The sequence below is a fragment of the Camelus dromedarius genome, chromosome 20, assembly GCF_036321535.1.
Source record: "Camelus dromedarius isolate mCamDro1 chromosome 20, mCamDro1.pat, whole genome shotgun sequence".
Taxonomy (NCBI): domain Eukaryota; kingdom Metazoa; phylum Chordata; class Mammalia; order Artiodactyla; family Camelidae; genus Camelus; species Camelus dromedarius.
In genome coordinates this window covers 30,111,497-30,128,821 of record NC_087455.1, presented here as the reverse complement: position 1 = coordinate 30,128,821, position 17,325 = coordinate 30,111,497, and the positions used below count along the sequence as shown (strand labels likewise).

At 38.9% G+C, this 17,325-nt stretch overlaps 1 protein-coding gene across 2 annotated transcripts; it reads right to left on the bottom strand.

Moving 5' to 3' along the window:
• Positions 1-348: 348 nt before the first annotated feature.
• PABPC1 (poly(A) binding protein cytoplasmic 1) lies at positions 349-16,926 on the bottom strand. Of its 2 annotated transcripts, none has more exons than XM_031439397.2 (15): positions 16,234-16,926; positions 13,023-13,216; positions 12,715-12,830; positions 10,467-10,606; positions 8,766-8,860; positions 8,243-8,380; positions 7,934-8,029; positions 4,578-4,850; positions 4,245-4,335; positions 3,502-3,612; positions 3,247-3,401; positions 2,654-2,738; positions 2,012-2,142; positions 1,352-1,445; positions 349-793 (listed from the first exon to the last, which is right to left on the bottom strand). In XM_031439397.2, exons 1-14 carry the CDS (start codon positions 16,424-16,426, stop codon positions 1,353-1,355), a joined length of 1,911 nt encoding a protein of 636 aa, XP_031295257.1. In that variant the 5' UTR covers positions 16,427-16,926; the 3' UTR covers positions 349-793; position 1,352. The 2 variants fall into 2 exon arrangements, with proteins under 2 accessions (XP_031295257.1, XP_031295259.1); XM_031439399.2 differs by having other exon boundaries at positions 10,476-10,606.
• Between the last annotated feature and the right edge of the window lie 399 nt (positions 16,927-17,325).

The following is a 17,325-nucleotide window of genomic DNA, read 5'->3' as shown; positions in this document are numbered from 1 at the left end:
TCTCCAACAAATAGAGTAATTGTTACTGTTTTATACCATATAAATGAGGCTTTAAGCTAATTACCTTGACAGCCTAGAAAACAACATATAGTCAAACTGGCATCACCTCAAAGGATGTTAAGGTCATTTAACAAAAAATACATGCCTTGATTCAAAAATTCACATGGAAATCTAAATTCAGAAAATGCAACAGAGGAATTGTCCCATGCTTCTTTTCCATAAAACTAATACATCTTTGAAAAATAACAGTACCTTTTTCATGAAAGAGGTTCTTACGCCAATTTCAGCTTATCACCTATTTACGGAGGTCAGCTACAAAGGTAAATAAAATAGCATAAAATCACTGTGCACTGTTTAAGGAATTTTTATTAAAGCAAGAATTTTATAATCCAAATTACGTTTCCTTGCTCAGTTATCAATTCTGTTATTTAAAACAGAAGTGACATTCTGAGCTATTCCACAGTAAAGAATTACAAAATTAAAGAAAGGAATGCTTTAAATTTTTGTACTCTGCTGAAAATTCTTTTTTCCAGGGTCTATAAAACATTAATTTGTTTTTATATTTTACTATTTTTTTTGTAGTTTTTTGTTGTTTTTAAATCAATATGTAATCTAGGACTAGCATTATGTTTGCTAGACCTGGCATTTGCTCGGTACATAATGTTCAAAGTTTCCTTTCCTTTTTTTATTTATTTTATATTTTGCAATGTTTTTTTTCCACAATATTTTTTTCGATGTTTAGGTATTTTTCTTCGGTGAAGCACAAGTTTCTTTTTCGTGGTCCCTGATCAATCTGTAAATACGGGGGAGAAAAAGATTATGATCACTGAATTTGTTGAGACAGAACTTAATGATCCCAACCACTAAAAAGAAAGGATCATTACATAAGTGATACATACATTTATGTATTATTGCATACCTTAAATCTGCACAGTATTATGTTGAAGAAAAATAAGAGGACCAGTACTGGCTTGGCAGTAGTAATGCCCCTGGCCAAATCAGTCTGCAGCCCATTTCTATTTATTTATGTGTTGGCTGTGGCTGCTCTCACACAGCAACAGTACAGGCCAAAAGGCAACTGTCGCTGCTGCCACCCAAGAAAATATATAAGCTATGCAAAGAGCCGACCCCGTTAAAGACATCTGATACAAATGACTATACAAAACGTTTGAAAGCATCACCCCCAGGATAACAGGTAAAATTTCCTTTAATTATTGTATTTCTACTTCTCTTTGAAAAAAATTAGCAATACATTTGGATTAATGGTAAAATGAGATGTTGCTCTATTTCAAAGTATGTTCAAACTGTTAAAATAGACGAAGCAAACCAGAAACACAGGGGGAAGGCTCACTTTAAACAGTTGGAACACCAGTGGCACTGTTCACTGCTTTCTGGGCAGCCTCTTTAGCTTGGTGGGCTTGTAGTACAGCTACAGCTTCATCAACCTGAAACAGCAAAACAAATTGGTTCTGAAGAGTAGTCATTAAAAGATAATTTTGAACTGACAACACATTGTCCAACAAAGGCAAACTCCTTTTCTCAGACGAAAGTGGAAAGAACTGTTATTAAAAAAACATTCCAACTCAATCTTTATCTTTCGTGTTCCATTCCACCACTGCTCTAGAATTGTGAGCCTCTTGTATCTTTTATTCTCTCCCCACCAAAAATCCCCCAAAGTTGAGAAATAGCAGCAAATATCCCCATTCTCCGATAAAGCAGCAGCACAGATAATGGAGCGTGGACACTGGAGTTAGAGACTGGATTTGAGACAAGCCCTGCCATTCACTAGTTGCTCCGTGTGCGCACCGGGCAAATTATCCAACCTCTCTATGCTTCAGTTTCCCCACCTATAAAATGGGGGTAATAGCACCATAGGTTATTATCAGGATTTATAATTAATATTTTATAAAACTCTTAGAACTGTGTATGGCTTGTACAAAAACACTTATAAATGTTCTATAAAAGAATGTGTAGTTAAGAAGCTGCTAGATAAATGATGAATTTAAATTACTTTAGAACGGAGAGACTCTGGAGACTCGAGCATATGAAGAAGTTCTGAATTATCAATCTCCAACAACATGCCAGTGATTTTACCAGCAAGAGTAGGGTGCATGGCTTGAATTAGAGGGAAGAGACGTTCACCTAGGAACAAAAACATTCAAAAACTCCTTCAATCAAAAATGTCTTAAGGCATCTACCATATTAAAACTGGGGTTTAAGAATCTCATATATAGCAAATAAATGCTAACCCATAATCCACCACTTCAGTATCTTTCATAAGAAGACTGTTATAGAACAGATTAAGATCCACCACAAGGCAATTAATTCTTGGCAGTATCCGTTTGCCGGGGGGGGAAAAAAGGAAGCTATATTACTATTATAGTGTTAAATCTGTGCTCAGACAAAAATCAGAGTGGTTTACACATCTGTTTCAGATTCCTTCTTCCAAAAATGTGATGGGATTCCATCATGGCAAGTAATGCCCTATTAACCTATCCATCAAAGGCAACATTTTAATAGCTTTCTAGACTCTAAATTAATTAGGCAGGCAAACTGGTGTAATCACTCATGCCAATTCAGAGCCTGCCACCCCAGCTGTCATTTTTAGGTGCAAGTGTCTTCCTATCTGACTGGGTGGTACAAAGGTCCTTACCCAACATTTGCTTCTGCTCTTGCGGAGGGGCAGATGCCAACATGGAAGCAGTCAAAGGCTCCTGACCTTGTACATGAACAGCAGGCTAGAAAGAAAATGGGAAAATTCCTAAGTTTAAAGTAGAAATAGTCATCACTGCAAAATCACTGGATATAAAGATTATCTAAACATAAACAGAAGCTGGGTGAGCTAAGTGCTCAAATAGTATGAACACATGGGACACTGAATTTTCTTTTTTATCTAGAATATACTCTAGAACCATATTTCTATTATGATCAATGAAAGCCTCAGTTCCAGGGTTCAAATAAAAAAGGGTAAGCCAAATGTCACAAACTAAACTTTATTTCAACCCTTCCTTCTAACTATGCCAAATTTTCAAGTCACGTAAGTACTTCAGGATGCGGACTGCTGAATGCTTGTCTAGTTCCTGGAGTCTGATGTATAGAAGACATTTTTACATACTACCAATTAACGAGACCTCAATTAACAAGATGTTCTAGCTAGCTTAATCTCTCTTGAATCATATAGCTGTCTTCAATGTCTGACTGCGATAAAGGACTGACATCTTTATGAAGAAATCATTAAGCCCACACCTGCTGCATGGTGACCTGTGGCTGTGCATTAAGATGCTGCTGAGGATTGCGGACGCCCGCAGCGTATTTATACTGCGGAACCGTGCGAACAGCAGGAGTAGCTGCAGCGGCAGCAGCTGCAGGACGTGGACCCATCGTCTGTGTTGATGTGTTAGCTTTAAAAAAAAAGAAAGAAAGAAAGAAAAAAGGTTGTATTCACCTTGCTACTTCAAATTGGAGACCAACGTTTACAGGAAAGGTTAAGGTAAGACTCACCAACACGCTGTGTCGACATGACTCGTGGAACCTGTGAAGAAGCTGGTCTCATAGTACTAAATGGTGGTCTAGGAGCGGCTGGGCGGATAGCACCGGGCATATTTTGGAATGCTACATTTAAAGACATGAATGCACATTAACGGGAAAAACTCACCAAAAGTGTTCATGCTGCTTTTTTAGAACTGAGGTTTGCACAAAAGGCTAAAAATGATCAAATATAAATACCATTTAAAAAAACCTTAGCCTCCTATATCTGCCATTCCCCTAGACTTATCAGATCAGAGCATCAGTTAATAAAAAATTTACATTCATACAAAAACAAGTACTTATTAATAGCTGAACACAATACATGAACCTGGTCCCAAGTGTTCTGCAATACAGCATTGTTCCATAGGATAAGGCTGAAAATGCCTGGACCCTGGTCCTCGTAAAATAAGATCTTTACAACTACTACTGCCTGTTTTAAAAATATGAAATTGAGTTGGATGCATTCTCAAACTTGTCATAAAGGAAAATCAAACCAGCACTGAAGTTACTCTCTCAAAATAAGACAGAAATGGTGAAGCATTTTATGCTTCTTTTTAAAATACAAAATGCTAGGATCCCCAAAATGAACACCTGTAACCATAAATTACGAAAAGCAACAGTTAACATACTGTGGGGATGTAACAGCTAATTTGCCTCATGTATTGTTTTTAGTCCAAACCCTTTGCAGCCTAGGGGAAAAGAAAAAAATAGCTTACGATGAGGTCTGGCACCCTGAGCAGTCCAGCGAGGACTTGGTCTTAGTTGAGCAATTTGGCTAGGAGGATAGTATGCAGCACGGTTCTGAGTCTGCAGGAAGCAAGCAAATGTATCAGCCTCAGAAAAAGGCAAATAATGCAACCAATTATACGTTCTCAAACCATCTAGCAGACCCTCACCCAGTAAGTCCTTTTCAAATCTAATTGTAATTCACGTCTTAACGTTTTCATCCTAAGGCTTTATTAGTTTTTTTTTGGGGGGGGGGGCACAAAATACTAGAATGACCGAATAGGAAAACCTGCATGAGGTATTTGTTTTCTTCTAAAACCTACCTGTGGGATAGCTGCCATGAAGTAACCTGAAGGAGGTGCTGGCTGGTAGGGGTTGATTACAGGGTTGGGCACAGCTCTTACACTCGCCATTCTCTGCATATATTGGTTAGTGAGGTGAGCCTGGCGCTCTTCTTTGCGCTGAGCTAAAGCTACGTACAATGGCTTGGTGGCCACAATTCTACCATTCATTTCTGTGACTGCTTTAGTGGCTTCTTCTGGGGAGGAGAAACATACAAAACCAAAACCTTTGCTGCGACCACCCTCCATCATAACCTGTTAAAAGAGAAAAAAAGATTAATGCAATGGTAGGATGAAGCACAGAAAGGAGAACGTTACTATTTAGTCAGTTTTAGCCACGGACTCACATTTAACTAAACTCTGTCAATGCTTTCATCATGTTTTCCATAGTTTTTCCCTTAATACCAAAATATTAAGGGTAAACTACATGCATGCATGATCCTAGTCAAGCAAAAGAGGAAGTAAAGCGGTGGAGGTACAACAGCAACTTTAAGGTGAATCGATTTTCAATATTAAGGTTTAGTTTCTAAGCACATGGAAGGCCTACTAAACTTAAGCACCACTAGAAACACAATTAAAATCTGACTATTCTAGCAATTCAAGCTGACAAGATGCTTTATTACTCTTTAGAGGGAGGGAAAGTGGTTGAACTTTATAAGATCCACATTTAAAAAAAAAAATTTCACATTCAGGACCATAAGGGCTATAAATATTGGGACATAAACAATATTCAGGAAGCTTCCAATGACTGTGAAGATCTTTTAAACAAGCAACGAGGAGAAGCAAAGACGTCTCTAGCCCTGCAATGCACACAAGCATGCTATCCAGCTACCGTGATAGCATGCTGGTGGCACAGGGACAAACCAAGCAGCAATAAAAAGAGTCCAATGATCTTACATAAATGTGGAATCAAAACAACCAAAAACTGGACTCATGGATACAGGGAACAGATTGGTGGTTGCCAGAGAAGCAGGGGGTTGGGAGAAAGGGGTGAAGGTTGCTAACAAGTACAAACTCCTAAGTATAAAATAAGTCATGCGGGTATAATGTACAACATGGAGACTACAGTTAATAATACTGTATTATATATTTGAAAGTTGCTAAGAGATAGATCTTTGAAGTCATTACAAAAAAAAAACTTTTTGTAACTATGGTAATGGATGTTGACTGGACTTACTGTAGCCATCACTTTGCAATATATACAAATATCAATTATGTTATACACCTGAAATAATGTTTTAAGTCAGTTATATCTCAAAAAAACCTCAAAAAACCCAAAAACAACAACAACAACAAAAAAACCAGAGTCCAGAAACAAACCCATGCAATTATAGGAATTTAGTATGTTAAAGCTAACACTTTAAAACAGTAGGGAAAAGACAGACTTTGGACTGTCCAGTACGTGGTACACTGGGATAATTTTGAATTAAGTTAGATCTCTTATTCATATCTCATTGAAAAAAATCAAACTGCCAGATTCTGAATCTGAAAACAAAATGCAAAAATACGGGGAAAATCTAAGATGACACAAGAACCCCAAAGTCTTAAGTGGAAGATGTGGAGAAAATACTTGCAATATAAAACATAGGGCTGACGTGAAATTCTCCCTAAATCAATAAAGATAACCAATGCAATACAAAAACATGCCAAGAACAGGCAAACCCAGTAAACACATGAAAAGGACATCTTATTTAAAAAGATGTATACCATTTTCTACTAAATTGACAGAGCTAGTAATAATTTACCTTGTTAAGCCTTTTGGACAATTGCATTGATTTTAAACACACATATCCATTAACCAGCTATTTCAATTCCAGAATTTCACAAATACTGACATGTGGGCAAAGATGTATGTGTAATGATATTTATTAGCGTGTGGGTCTAACAGTGCTTACATGCGAAGCAACCCAAACGCCCAACAACACAGATACAGTAGAGTTAAGTTATGTTACATCTATACCATGACTATTCAGCCCTTAGCCAAAAAATGAGAAACACCTGAAATTAGTATGTACCTAGATCTACTGTTAAGTTAAAAGGCAAATTGCAGAATATGTATAGTATGATCCTTAAACTGTTTAGATGTACACAAAAACTGCACAAGCGTGGAAAATATCTGGGGAGGCCAAACTACTTTTGGAGACTGAAAAAGAAGAATGGAGGGGTCACCTTCTACTTTTTACCCTTCTGCCTTGATAAATTTGTTTTTTTCAGCGAACATTATCAAATTACCATAATGACCTCCTCCTCCAGAATAAATTCTTGCCAAATTTTTCACCTCCTTGCCAACAGTGATATTATGATCCAAAGGACCTCTCAAAAAGGACTTAATAAAGACCCTCCTTTGTAAAACAGACGTGTTGCATACATTTGAAATAAACTGATGGACAATATTCAATTTAAATGATTTTCAGGGAACATACTGAAGATAAACACACTTGGGAATAGATACTATCACACAAAAGCGCTGGCTGAATCAAACACAGGACAGCTACATCACTTTCACTTGTAGGTGTATTCCTCTACTGTGCCGACAACACTTCCTCACCATTGTAGAAGTTCCCTCCGTCAGTGGGGTTGCCAAGCAGATAAAAGATAAGCCACGAGGTCATTCATTCCAGAGCACTGCGTTTTAATTTTTCCTGTGCTCTTTTGGGAATCTGGTTAAAGTTTTAGACACACTTCCCAACCCCACTCCGAAATACACATGCATAAAACTTTATATACAGAAGGGTTCCTGGACCATGGTCACCAGAAAAAAACACCTAAGCAGAGGTTCTTACATCAAAACTCCAGAATTTAAACTAGAATCTTACTGCTGTATTTCTTAACTTTTGATTTCAAGTAAACCAAGTATATGAGCTCTGTCTTTACTATTAGTGGGCTTTAAGTTTGACTCCCCAGAATGAATTGTGTAAGTGAACATAAATTAACCTGATGGAAACAGTTATGGTTCCCTAACAGACTGCCTTCTTTAACCAGTAAAATAACTAGTTTAACAGAGCATAGAACCGTGCATATCATATAATGATCAATTACTAACTATGGTCATTAAACACAGCCGTCCTCAGGAAAGAATTCAGAATTCATTATCTTCAAAAATAAATCATCAGCTACAACATCCCAGTCAAATCTGAATATAAGTTTCTGTAGTAATGAAACAAAAACATGATTTTCTGAAAAATGAAAGACTGATTTTTTTTAGGGAAGAAAAAACTATCTGGCCATTTATTTACAAAGAAAGAAAAACTCTCCAGGACAAAGTATGAAATTTATACAAATGTATCTATGTACATGGATTTTTCCCAAATCTTAAAAATGCACATCATATGCTTTACCTTTGCACTAGTGATTGTACCAAACGGAGAAAACTCTTTCCGGAGACGTTCATCATCAATACCATCATCAAGATTTTTCACATAAAGGTTAACACCCTAAAAAAGAGGAAAAAAAAAACTGTAGAAAAAGGAAAAAGCAAACTATAGTGGTACTGAAACACACTTCCTATTAGCTTATCCCATGCTTGGCCCACATTTCTTCTCCTTTTCTTCTCTCAAACCCCCCAGTTACCAGCAGTAGCTGAAATGAGCATAAAATAGGTGTCCTCATCTCTGTCTTATTTTTGCTTCTACAATTAAAAAACGAACCTGGTATCTGGTGATCCTATCTTGCTTCATCTGTTCAAATTTGCGCTTAAGTTCCGTCTGCCGTTCCACTTTTTTCTGGGCTCGACCAACGTAAATTTGTTTTCCATTGAGCTCCTTTCCATTCATCTCATCCACAGCCTCACAAAAATCGCAAAAAATTTAATTACTAACTGGCAATACATAAATTTACTTTTTAACAATGTAGGATATCTGTTAGATTATAAAAGCTGAAGATGGACCCACCACAAAAATAAACAGGTTTTATGACAGTATAGATTCCCTATTTACACTCTCAAGACTAATATATAAGATGAAAGTAATTCAAAATACACATTAAGACAAACATTTAGAATAGCCATTGGTATGCAAGTATCTTTCAATACAAGAGCAACTCAACTTTATACCACCCACTTCTTACCATAAAATACAGAAAACTCACACTGCCTTTGATTAGTATATTTCAAAATATATTTACATTTAAATAAATATATAAATACATTTATTTTAAAATTTAAAGTCTTACTTTCTGTGCATCTTCATGCCTTTCAAAGCTTACAAATCCAAAACCTTTGGATTTTCCACTCTCATCAGTCATTACTTTCACACTTAAGGCAGGTCCTAAAAAAATTTTTTTCACATGATTCAAAAGATACTCCATACAACATTTAGTTTATACAGTTCAAGTTTCAATAAATAAACTAATGAAAAATATAAAAATGGAGATTAAAATAAAATCCCAAGCCCCCAGAAATTTATTCCTCCTCTAACCACTCTCTCCAACAATGGGCACTAAATACTCTCCTTAAAGACTCTCTATTAAGAAGCTAACACTCTATTTCCTGAAGCATTCCTCCATTTAAGGAGGTATGTTTTAGACAACTGTAAAAGATGCAGTTTTATTCTTAGCATTAGCACAAAACAGATGGCTTATTTTAAAACAATTTGATTTTCTTTAAGAATGTTTTGAGCCCTGGCCCACTTGATTTTCAACAGGGAGCAGAAGGAAACACAGGGTTTGCCCATTAGGAAGACACAGCAGAATCACCTGCAGGGAGTGGCATGTTTCTGAAGACACATCGTCCCCCAACTCTGTCAGTGAAATAGACTTAACTGAAGTGGGTACTATCTCAGGTGGGTGGGGGGGAAAGGGGTTAAAAATCACATGACTACAGAGAATTTACAAGATACATGGGAGCAGATATTGTTTCTTTTGAATGTGCCTCTGCCCTAAAGCTAAACTTCCAATCTGGCTATGAAAACAGCCAAGAAAATAGCTGACAAATCTGCGTATTGATGGTCAACCCACACAGCATTTATTCATTAGGGATAGTTAACAATCCAACTTTAGAAACAGCTTCTAACTAAAAAGAAGAAACAAGACATGAAATATACAAAAGCCAGCAGCCACTATTTGGAGTAAGATGCAAGAAATGATGTCACTTATTTTCCTCATCTTATACAATTTATCTTTGTGCAAACTGAAATTTTTTGCTCAAAGTAGAGGGTTCCATGTGGCATGCCAGCTTGACAACAGAAAAATATTGATTTCCTAATTCTTTACAATTTGAAACACTTAAGGAAAAGAAGGACACCTGCTTAAGTTCAAAAGGAAAGCAAAGGATAAGGGGCAAGCAAATCATCTGCAAGACCACAATTTTAAAGTTCATCATCTGATCAAGTACATAACTAAAGTTTAATGAAGCTACTCTGAAATTCAAGAAAAGAGCAGTTTAAGATCCCATGGATTCAAAAGGCCATCCCAAAGAGCTATCACTGGAAAATATGGATCTTTGTCTTTGAAAGTCACTTAAAAAAAACTGCTCAAACGTGATGCTGAGACTGGCCAAAATATCCTAAAGCTGGACAATTATCCTGTCCCATAATTAAAGGCTACATTCCAACCTACACTGGCTGTCACAAGCAATGCCTCTGATGAGATGGGATCTGTAGGTGCATAAAACCCAGCACAATTTAACACAGCAAAACCTTTAAAAATCTGTTTCAATTACAGTGATACCTTACTGTGCTATTAACCTTTAAACTGGATAGAACTTTTATATGCTACTCTGTAGTATAATGGACTATCAGCAGCTTAATCCAAGTAACTATAAATGTTTTAAAGTACCATGTTAAGTCTCATTCATTTTTTAGTATAAATTAGCCAAAACTTAATGTTGAGCAATTACTCAGAACTGACTATAAAAATTTAATTCAGACACATTACCAAACTTGCCAAAGAGATCCTTAAGGCGCTCATCATCCATGTCTTCTCCAAAATTCTTGATGTAAACATTGGTGAACTCTTTTGCCCTAGCTCCAAGTTCTGCTTCTCGTTCTTTACGAGACTTAAATCGTCCAACAAATCTAATAAAATATGTAAGAACTATAAAATTAGGTTCTATTCTATGACATTCAGGTTAATTAAGACTGACCATTGATTCTGTAATAGTTACTGATAATTTCAGAATCTTTAATAAAGAGCACACTATAAAACAGAAATAGGGCCTTAAGTGAAGAAATGAAACTATCAAATATAAACACAAACCTCTTAACTACAATCACATAAAGCTTTTCTTAATACACACTCCTCTCCTTCCCTTTTAGCTAACCAGGGTTAAGGAGATTTGTCCATCAGTACACGAGTGGGTGTACGCCTGCACGCCAATGAGAAGATACAAAGGCTTTCCATCGTTGCCGTTTCAACATGGCTCTTACACTTTGCAATCTTCTAAAATAGAAATTTAAACTATCAGGTTCTCTATCACACAACAGCCTGGAAGAAATTCCTTTGCAGCATTATAACAAAATGTGTTTTAAAAATTTAGGTTTTCCCCTAATATAAAAGTAGAACATGTGTCATTAAAGATTATAATATACATCAAAGTGGAAAAAAAAAAACCCTCTCATATTCCCACCCAAATCATGACTGACTTTTAGTAGACTGTTTTGTTTTCTGTGTCTAAGAACACTAGTTCAGCACAATTTATCACAGATTCCCATAATTTTATTTCCTTAACTCCTGACCCCGCAGCCTATATGGCAGTACTTTCCCACACTATTAGTTTTATAAATGTTCTCAATGCAAACATTATTTTCTATAGTGGACAGGATGACTTTCTGCCTTTGTACATAATGCTGCAACTTCATGAGACTTTGGTATTTGTTCATAGGATAGAGCTGCAGAAACAGCATTCAAGGGTATATAAATGATCTCAAGTTTATACCTACAAACTGCTTTCCAAAAGGGCTTTATAACTTTATACTCAAAACAATAACAAATCAAGTTCTTTATTTCACCTAGACCTCTACCAGAGGTAGCCACTCTTTTTCCATTCTGAAGCATTGCCAACAGTCGTAAGATTTTCATCTGGGAATACTAATGACGCTGAATATTTCCCTCATTTAAAGATGTACTATTTTTAAGAATTAGCCTTTGTAAACATTGTTCACACTGAGGAGCTGCTGGTTTTCCTAGACTACACGGAGTTTTTACATATTACAAAGTCTTTCCTTAATCATGCAACAGACATAGAATTCAAACAGGTTAACACCATGGGCATGACTTCTTCATGTATGGACTGACCACACCACTTGATGCAGCGGTTTATAAGAACCACACCTGAAGAGTGATGTAGCTGACTTGTAAGAACCAAGCCCACTTTGTGTGCGATCACTGCAGTTCATACAGAACATGAACTCACATATTGCTTACAATAAGACTTTACGGCTGAGTTTGCTCAGATAATTAAGCAAAGTCCACCAGTTGTGAGGATAAAAAATTTGAGATTTGTAATTTCTTTGGGCTCATAAGATCTGTATTTTTACAACCTGTAGCAGAATCAGCCTTATAGGTTTCATCAGTGTCATGATTTTAAGTTTGCAATTTTTAAGAACAAGTTTACTTCAGAAAAGATTAACCATTCTGGTTTAATCCCAATTTATCTTTACATGGGGAAGGGTGCCAAAAGGTGTTGAAACAACAATCTTTAAACTACCATCAATAAACTGTGGGAGTACAGCCAAGGTCACCATGGGCTCTAAATTTAGACCACTGGGTTTGCATCCCAGCTTATCTGTCATACCAGCACGTAAATACAGGCAAATTATTTCAGCCACAGCTTTGAATGCAAAATGGATTAATCACTACCTTGGGAATTATGATTAAGTTTCTGCCTGGATTCCTGGTTTTCCAACTATGCACTTATTTTAGAAAGCTTTATTTATATCCCGGCATACCTATCTTCCCCTGTCTTTTTCTTTTCGGTTTGAATGCTGACCAATCATATTAGTTCACTGTTATTTGTATGTTACACTAAATATGGAGGAAAAACAGTTATAACATCCACCAAGATGTGGTATTATTAATTTTCACTCTAGCCCTATCTCTTTAAGAATATATTACCTGTAAAATGAATGAATTGATCTGAACTATTAAAAACTGATTTGAGGTATGATTAAATGTTTATACTTACACTTTGCGATCATTCAGAAGCATCCCATTCATTTTTTCAATAGCTCTTTCAGCTGCTTCTTGTGTCTCAAAATGCACAAATCCATAACCCTTGGAACCATTTTCATCACAAACCACCTAGGGAAAAATGTATACCAATTTTTCATTACTTGCTATTGATTTAACATTTTTCCAGAGTTCAGAGATAACTTGTCAGCCATTTGGGAAATAAAGATATCCATTAACAGAGAGCATAGTTGCTAGTTTAAAGAATAAACTACAAGTAGCTAAAACACTGTAAGTATGTTTACTTGTCACATTTTTGCTTACCTTACATGAAAGGATGTTACCAAAAGCAGAAAATGTATCATACAGTGCTTTGTTATCAATAGATTTGTCCAAATTTTTAATGAATATGTTGCCCACTCCACTTTTGCGAAGTGATGGATCACGCTGAGACCACATGATGCGTACTGGCTTGCCCTTTATAACATCAAAATTCATGGTGTCCAAAGCACGCTCCGCTGCAGAAAGGACATTTTCAAAGTAAACATTATTTTGAAACTTCTACATCCAACTTAAAATTATTATAAACTACTGGAGAGGGAATGGTTGGGCACATGGTCCCTCTACCTCTTCACATTTCAAAATGGCTGGACCTTAACTCATACCAGTCTAGATTTTAATTGTATAACACAATATCAGAAACCCCAAATTTCCCAATGTTATTGGATGACATATTATTGATAATTAATGTATTTCTGAAACAATCTCTTCCTTTAATTGCCATGAAATTAAAAGCACCTTTTTGATCCTAGTCAACCTAAAACCGAGATTCCACTTCACAATCTGCTTAATGAGCAATATGAAAGACACTTGCGGACCACCCAGAGTAGTTTATGGATTTTCAAGCATTTTAAACTTCTTCCCTATTACTTGGCAAAATTGACTGTTTCACTGCTTATCATCGTCAGTATTATTAAAAGGAAAAAACCAAAACCAGTCCATTTTCTTAAAAAAAAAAAAAAAAAAAAGTCCCTGACTTACTGGGGGAATTTCAGTGATTCATGGCATAACTTCCCATGGGAAGGTAAAAAACATGAAAGGCTTTATCCATTCAGATCAAGATGTGAATCAGGCCTTGAAAAACTAGTGAAACTGGGCATACTTCACTTTAGTAAAATACAAAATTTCTGAAATACCAGGCCTACAATATTCACAATTCACTAATAATACTTTATTTACATATAAAACCAATTTTATCTTAGATCACTTATTTACTCAGGGAACTCAAGATTAATCAATTATTTCTGGATAGTGCTAGAAAACTTAAACTATCCTATGATTTCAGAGTCTATGAAGGACCAAATTATGTGCACCTGTACCGTTAAAAGAAATTCAGACTCTGAATGGAAAAATGTATCCTTAAGTACAAAAAACTAGTCCCTAACAAGGGCGAACACAGTCCATTTGAATGAAGTCCTGAAACACCAATTTTCACAAATTCCATGCTAATTTAACTGTGAAGTTAATGAGAGGGCAAATTTTCCGGCCACTTCTTTCTATAAATGAAAATTTCAGTTTCTAGAAGATAGTGACAATCAGCTGTCAGCTCATTATCAACTGACCACACCTACTCAGCTCCCCTAGTTTTTTAGCTGACTTTGCTTGAGCTTCTTTTGAATGAGTCACCTCTTCCTATTAAACTGGTCACTTTCAGAAACTACTCTAAATGTAGCAATAAACAAGAGAAGGGAAAATTGAAAACCACTGGAAAATTTAAGAGGATACTCTGTATACATAAAAATGAAATAAATAGAAGGTAGAAAGATGCTACCTTCTTTTGAGCAGTTACAGTACTGGTCTACTAGCATAGACTGTTAATAGTGTACTGTAACCATGGTAACCTGAAGTTCAACTTTTCAAATCCCAAATTTTAAGAATTGTTTTTTTCAGACTTAAAATTGTTAAGTTTAGAAAGAATAACAGCCACTTTCAAGAATTTCCATTTTATAGGCTCTAGAATTTATTCTAGTTTTCTCTGTCAACCCTAGTTTGACCCCAAAATATCTTCCCTGATCTTATTTCATCTTCCATTCTGTGATAAACCTTGTCCACAGTTGGGAAGAACTGTTAAAGAGTGACATTTGGAGCTATTGCCTATGGAGCAAAAGGGCAAGAAACCTGCAGTGCAGTTTTGTAACTTCTGGTTCGGTGTCACTAAATAGCCTGCCTACCCCGAAATCTCTAGTGAAAAATTTATCATTAAATAACTTAAGATCTGTTAATGAAGTAACTTTAAATTCTACCCTTATGGCCTTTCCTACAAAAAAAAAAAATTTCCTCATATTTTATACTTGACATGTATTCAAGCAGCCTGGAAAAAGGGCAAACTTGGGCCATAAAATCAAGTGAAAATTATTTTTCTAGTCAATTGATCCAGACAGAAAAATCCTGGCAACTCATCAGGCCATATTTCTTATGTTTGCCAAATTTTGGATTTTTCTGCAACTGTTTAACTTCAAATCAAAAATACAAGATTAGCTGCATCTTTTCCCCATAAATTTCAAGCTAATTCTGTTACTTTGTGACCAATCTTTCCCAATAATGTATAGATATTCTGGACTACTATAATGGTCCAGTCCACAGTACACTCAAAATTGGTGAACATTTTAAAGTAAAACCCCTCATAACTGTAGAAACTGTTTCAGAAAGGAAAAAATATTCTGAACAAATTACCAGTACTATGAAACTAATTTGATCAAAAAACCCAAAACGATCTGAATTGCCTGAGAAAATGATGGCCTTCAAAAGGGTCATCTTCCACATCCCCTCCTCCTACGCTGCTGTTCATGCTGAGTGAGAAATGAGTGAGAAATGCCTCAACTAGGGGAAAACCCCCAAAGCACGTTTACACTTCTAGAACCATCAGTCACTGACAAGTTATTAAGAATGAAATCATAAACCTGATAGCCACCACCAGAACACCGTATTAACTTTATTCTAAGTTCCCGTGGCTCCCCCAGGCGATTGGGCCAGTAGCAGGAACAGGCCTCGCGCCTGTGAGGTTACAGGGCTCAACACGTGGTATTTTTCAAGCACCGAAACGCACTTCCTCCCGGTCCTGGGGCGCCGGTAAAAGCCCCGGGTGGTGGGAGCGCCTCCACCTATTATCGGGGAAGGGGGCTCGGAGCTCTGCGCCCCAGAATCCGGCAGCTACCGGCTGGAGCGCCGCGGAAGAAACCAATCTCACCCAATCTGCCGGCGCGTCATCACCCTAAAGTTTGAGAGCCGCTAAGGCCCAGAAAATGGTCGCAAAGGAGGAAGTGGCCCGGCGTGCGAGGGGCGTGCGGCTGCCGGCTGCGCGGGTGCCGCGGGCACGGGGAACCGGAGTCCAGGCGCCTGAGCCTCTCCCCGCTGGCTCTGGGTGGGGGGTGACATGCCCTCCCGCCCCCTCCCCCCGGGCCCGCCGGCCTAGCCCGCCTGCCGCAGCCGCCTGAGCCTCATGGCCGCCCGCCCGCCCGCCGGGCCCGGCTCTCACCATCCGCCGGCTGCTGGAAGTTCACATACGCGTAGCCCAAGGAGCGGCGGGTTATCATGTCCCTGCAGACCCGGATGGAGAGGATAGGCCCGGCCGGGCTGAACTTCTCGTAGAGCATCGCCTCGGTCACATCGGGGTGTAGGTCCCCCACGTAGAGCGAGGCCATGGGGTAGCTGGGGGCGCTGGGGTTCATCTCGGCACGGCTGCCCGCAGGGCCACAAGCCGCGACCTTTCCGTGAGAAGAGAGCGAGTGCTGGGGCCGGGGGCCGGAGCCGGGGGGAGGGGAGCGGGGGCAAGCGCAGAGGGACAAAAATCAACTGGAATCGAAAACTACTCAACGGCCGCAGAATGGGGTCGATCCGCTGCCGCTGGCTGCCGGCTGCCGGTTGGGGAGCGAGGGTTGCGATGTCGGGTCCGGGCAGCGGGAAGGCCTCGGTCTCTTGGTTCCTTCTTGGAGCTGCTGCGGGGCCGCGGGCGGGCGGGTCGGTCTCGGCTGCTTCACCGGGTTATTTTATAAAACAGGAAGAAAAAAAATAAAAGTCTCCGGCGGGGGAGACGCGGATTTTTTTGTAAATTTTTTTTTGGGTTTTTTAAAAGATTTTTTTAGATTTTTTTTGGATTTTTTTAATAATAAATGTGTGTTCCGAGCCCGGAGCACACACTCCGCACTCTCAGCACTAACCGCCGGGGAGAAGGGGAAGCACCGCCTCCTGCACCCTCTACTTATACCCCCCGCCGCACTCGCCCCGCCCTCCCGCGTCTGACGCCAGGGCCCTACGCCAGCGTCAGCGCCGGAGGAGGAGGAGAAAAGGAGGCGAGGGGGAGGAGGGAAGAGAAAACAGGAGGAGGAAAGAGCTGAGAGGAAGGGAGAGGTGGTGGCGGCGGCTGCTGCGGGTGTGGGGGTGGGGCTGGGGCGGGGGCGGGGCCTCTGCGCACGCGCCGCGGCCGGGGCGGGGCCTGCGCTGTGTAGGCCCGTGGGGGAGGGGAAGGGAGGGGAGGGCCGGCTCGCGGGCGGCTCTCGGAGGAGTCTGGTGGGACGGCCCCTCCTTCCACACACCCCGCCCCACCTCCACCCGGGAGGCGCGTTAACCC

Bases quoted from the DNA above. Each gene is read 5' to 3' on its own strand.
- PABPC1 (XM_031439397.2), bottom strand. From the start codon at position 16,426: ATGAACCCCAGCGCCCCCAGCTACCCCATGGCCTCGCTCTACGTGGGG. The intron at 13,217-16,233 runs GTGAGAGCCGGG...TCCTTTCTGCAG, and splicing joins CTTCCAGCAGCCGGCGGATG to CGGAGCGTGCTTTGGACACC. The intron at 2,143-2,653 runs GTAAGGACCTTT...TTTTGTTCCTAG, and splicing joins AGAGCAGAAGCAAATGTTGG to GTGAACGTCTCTTCCCTCTA.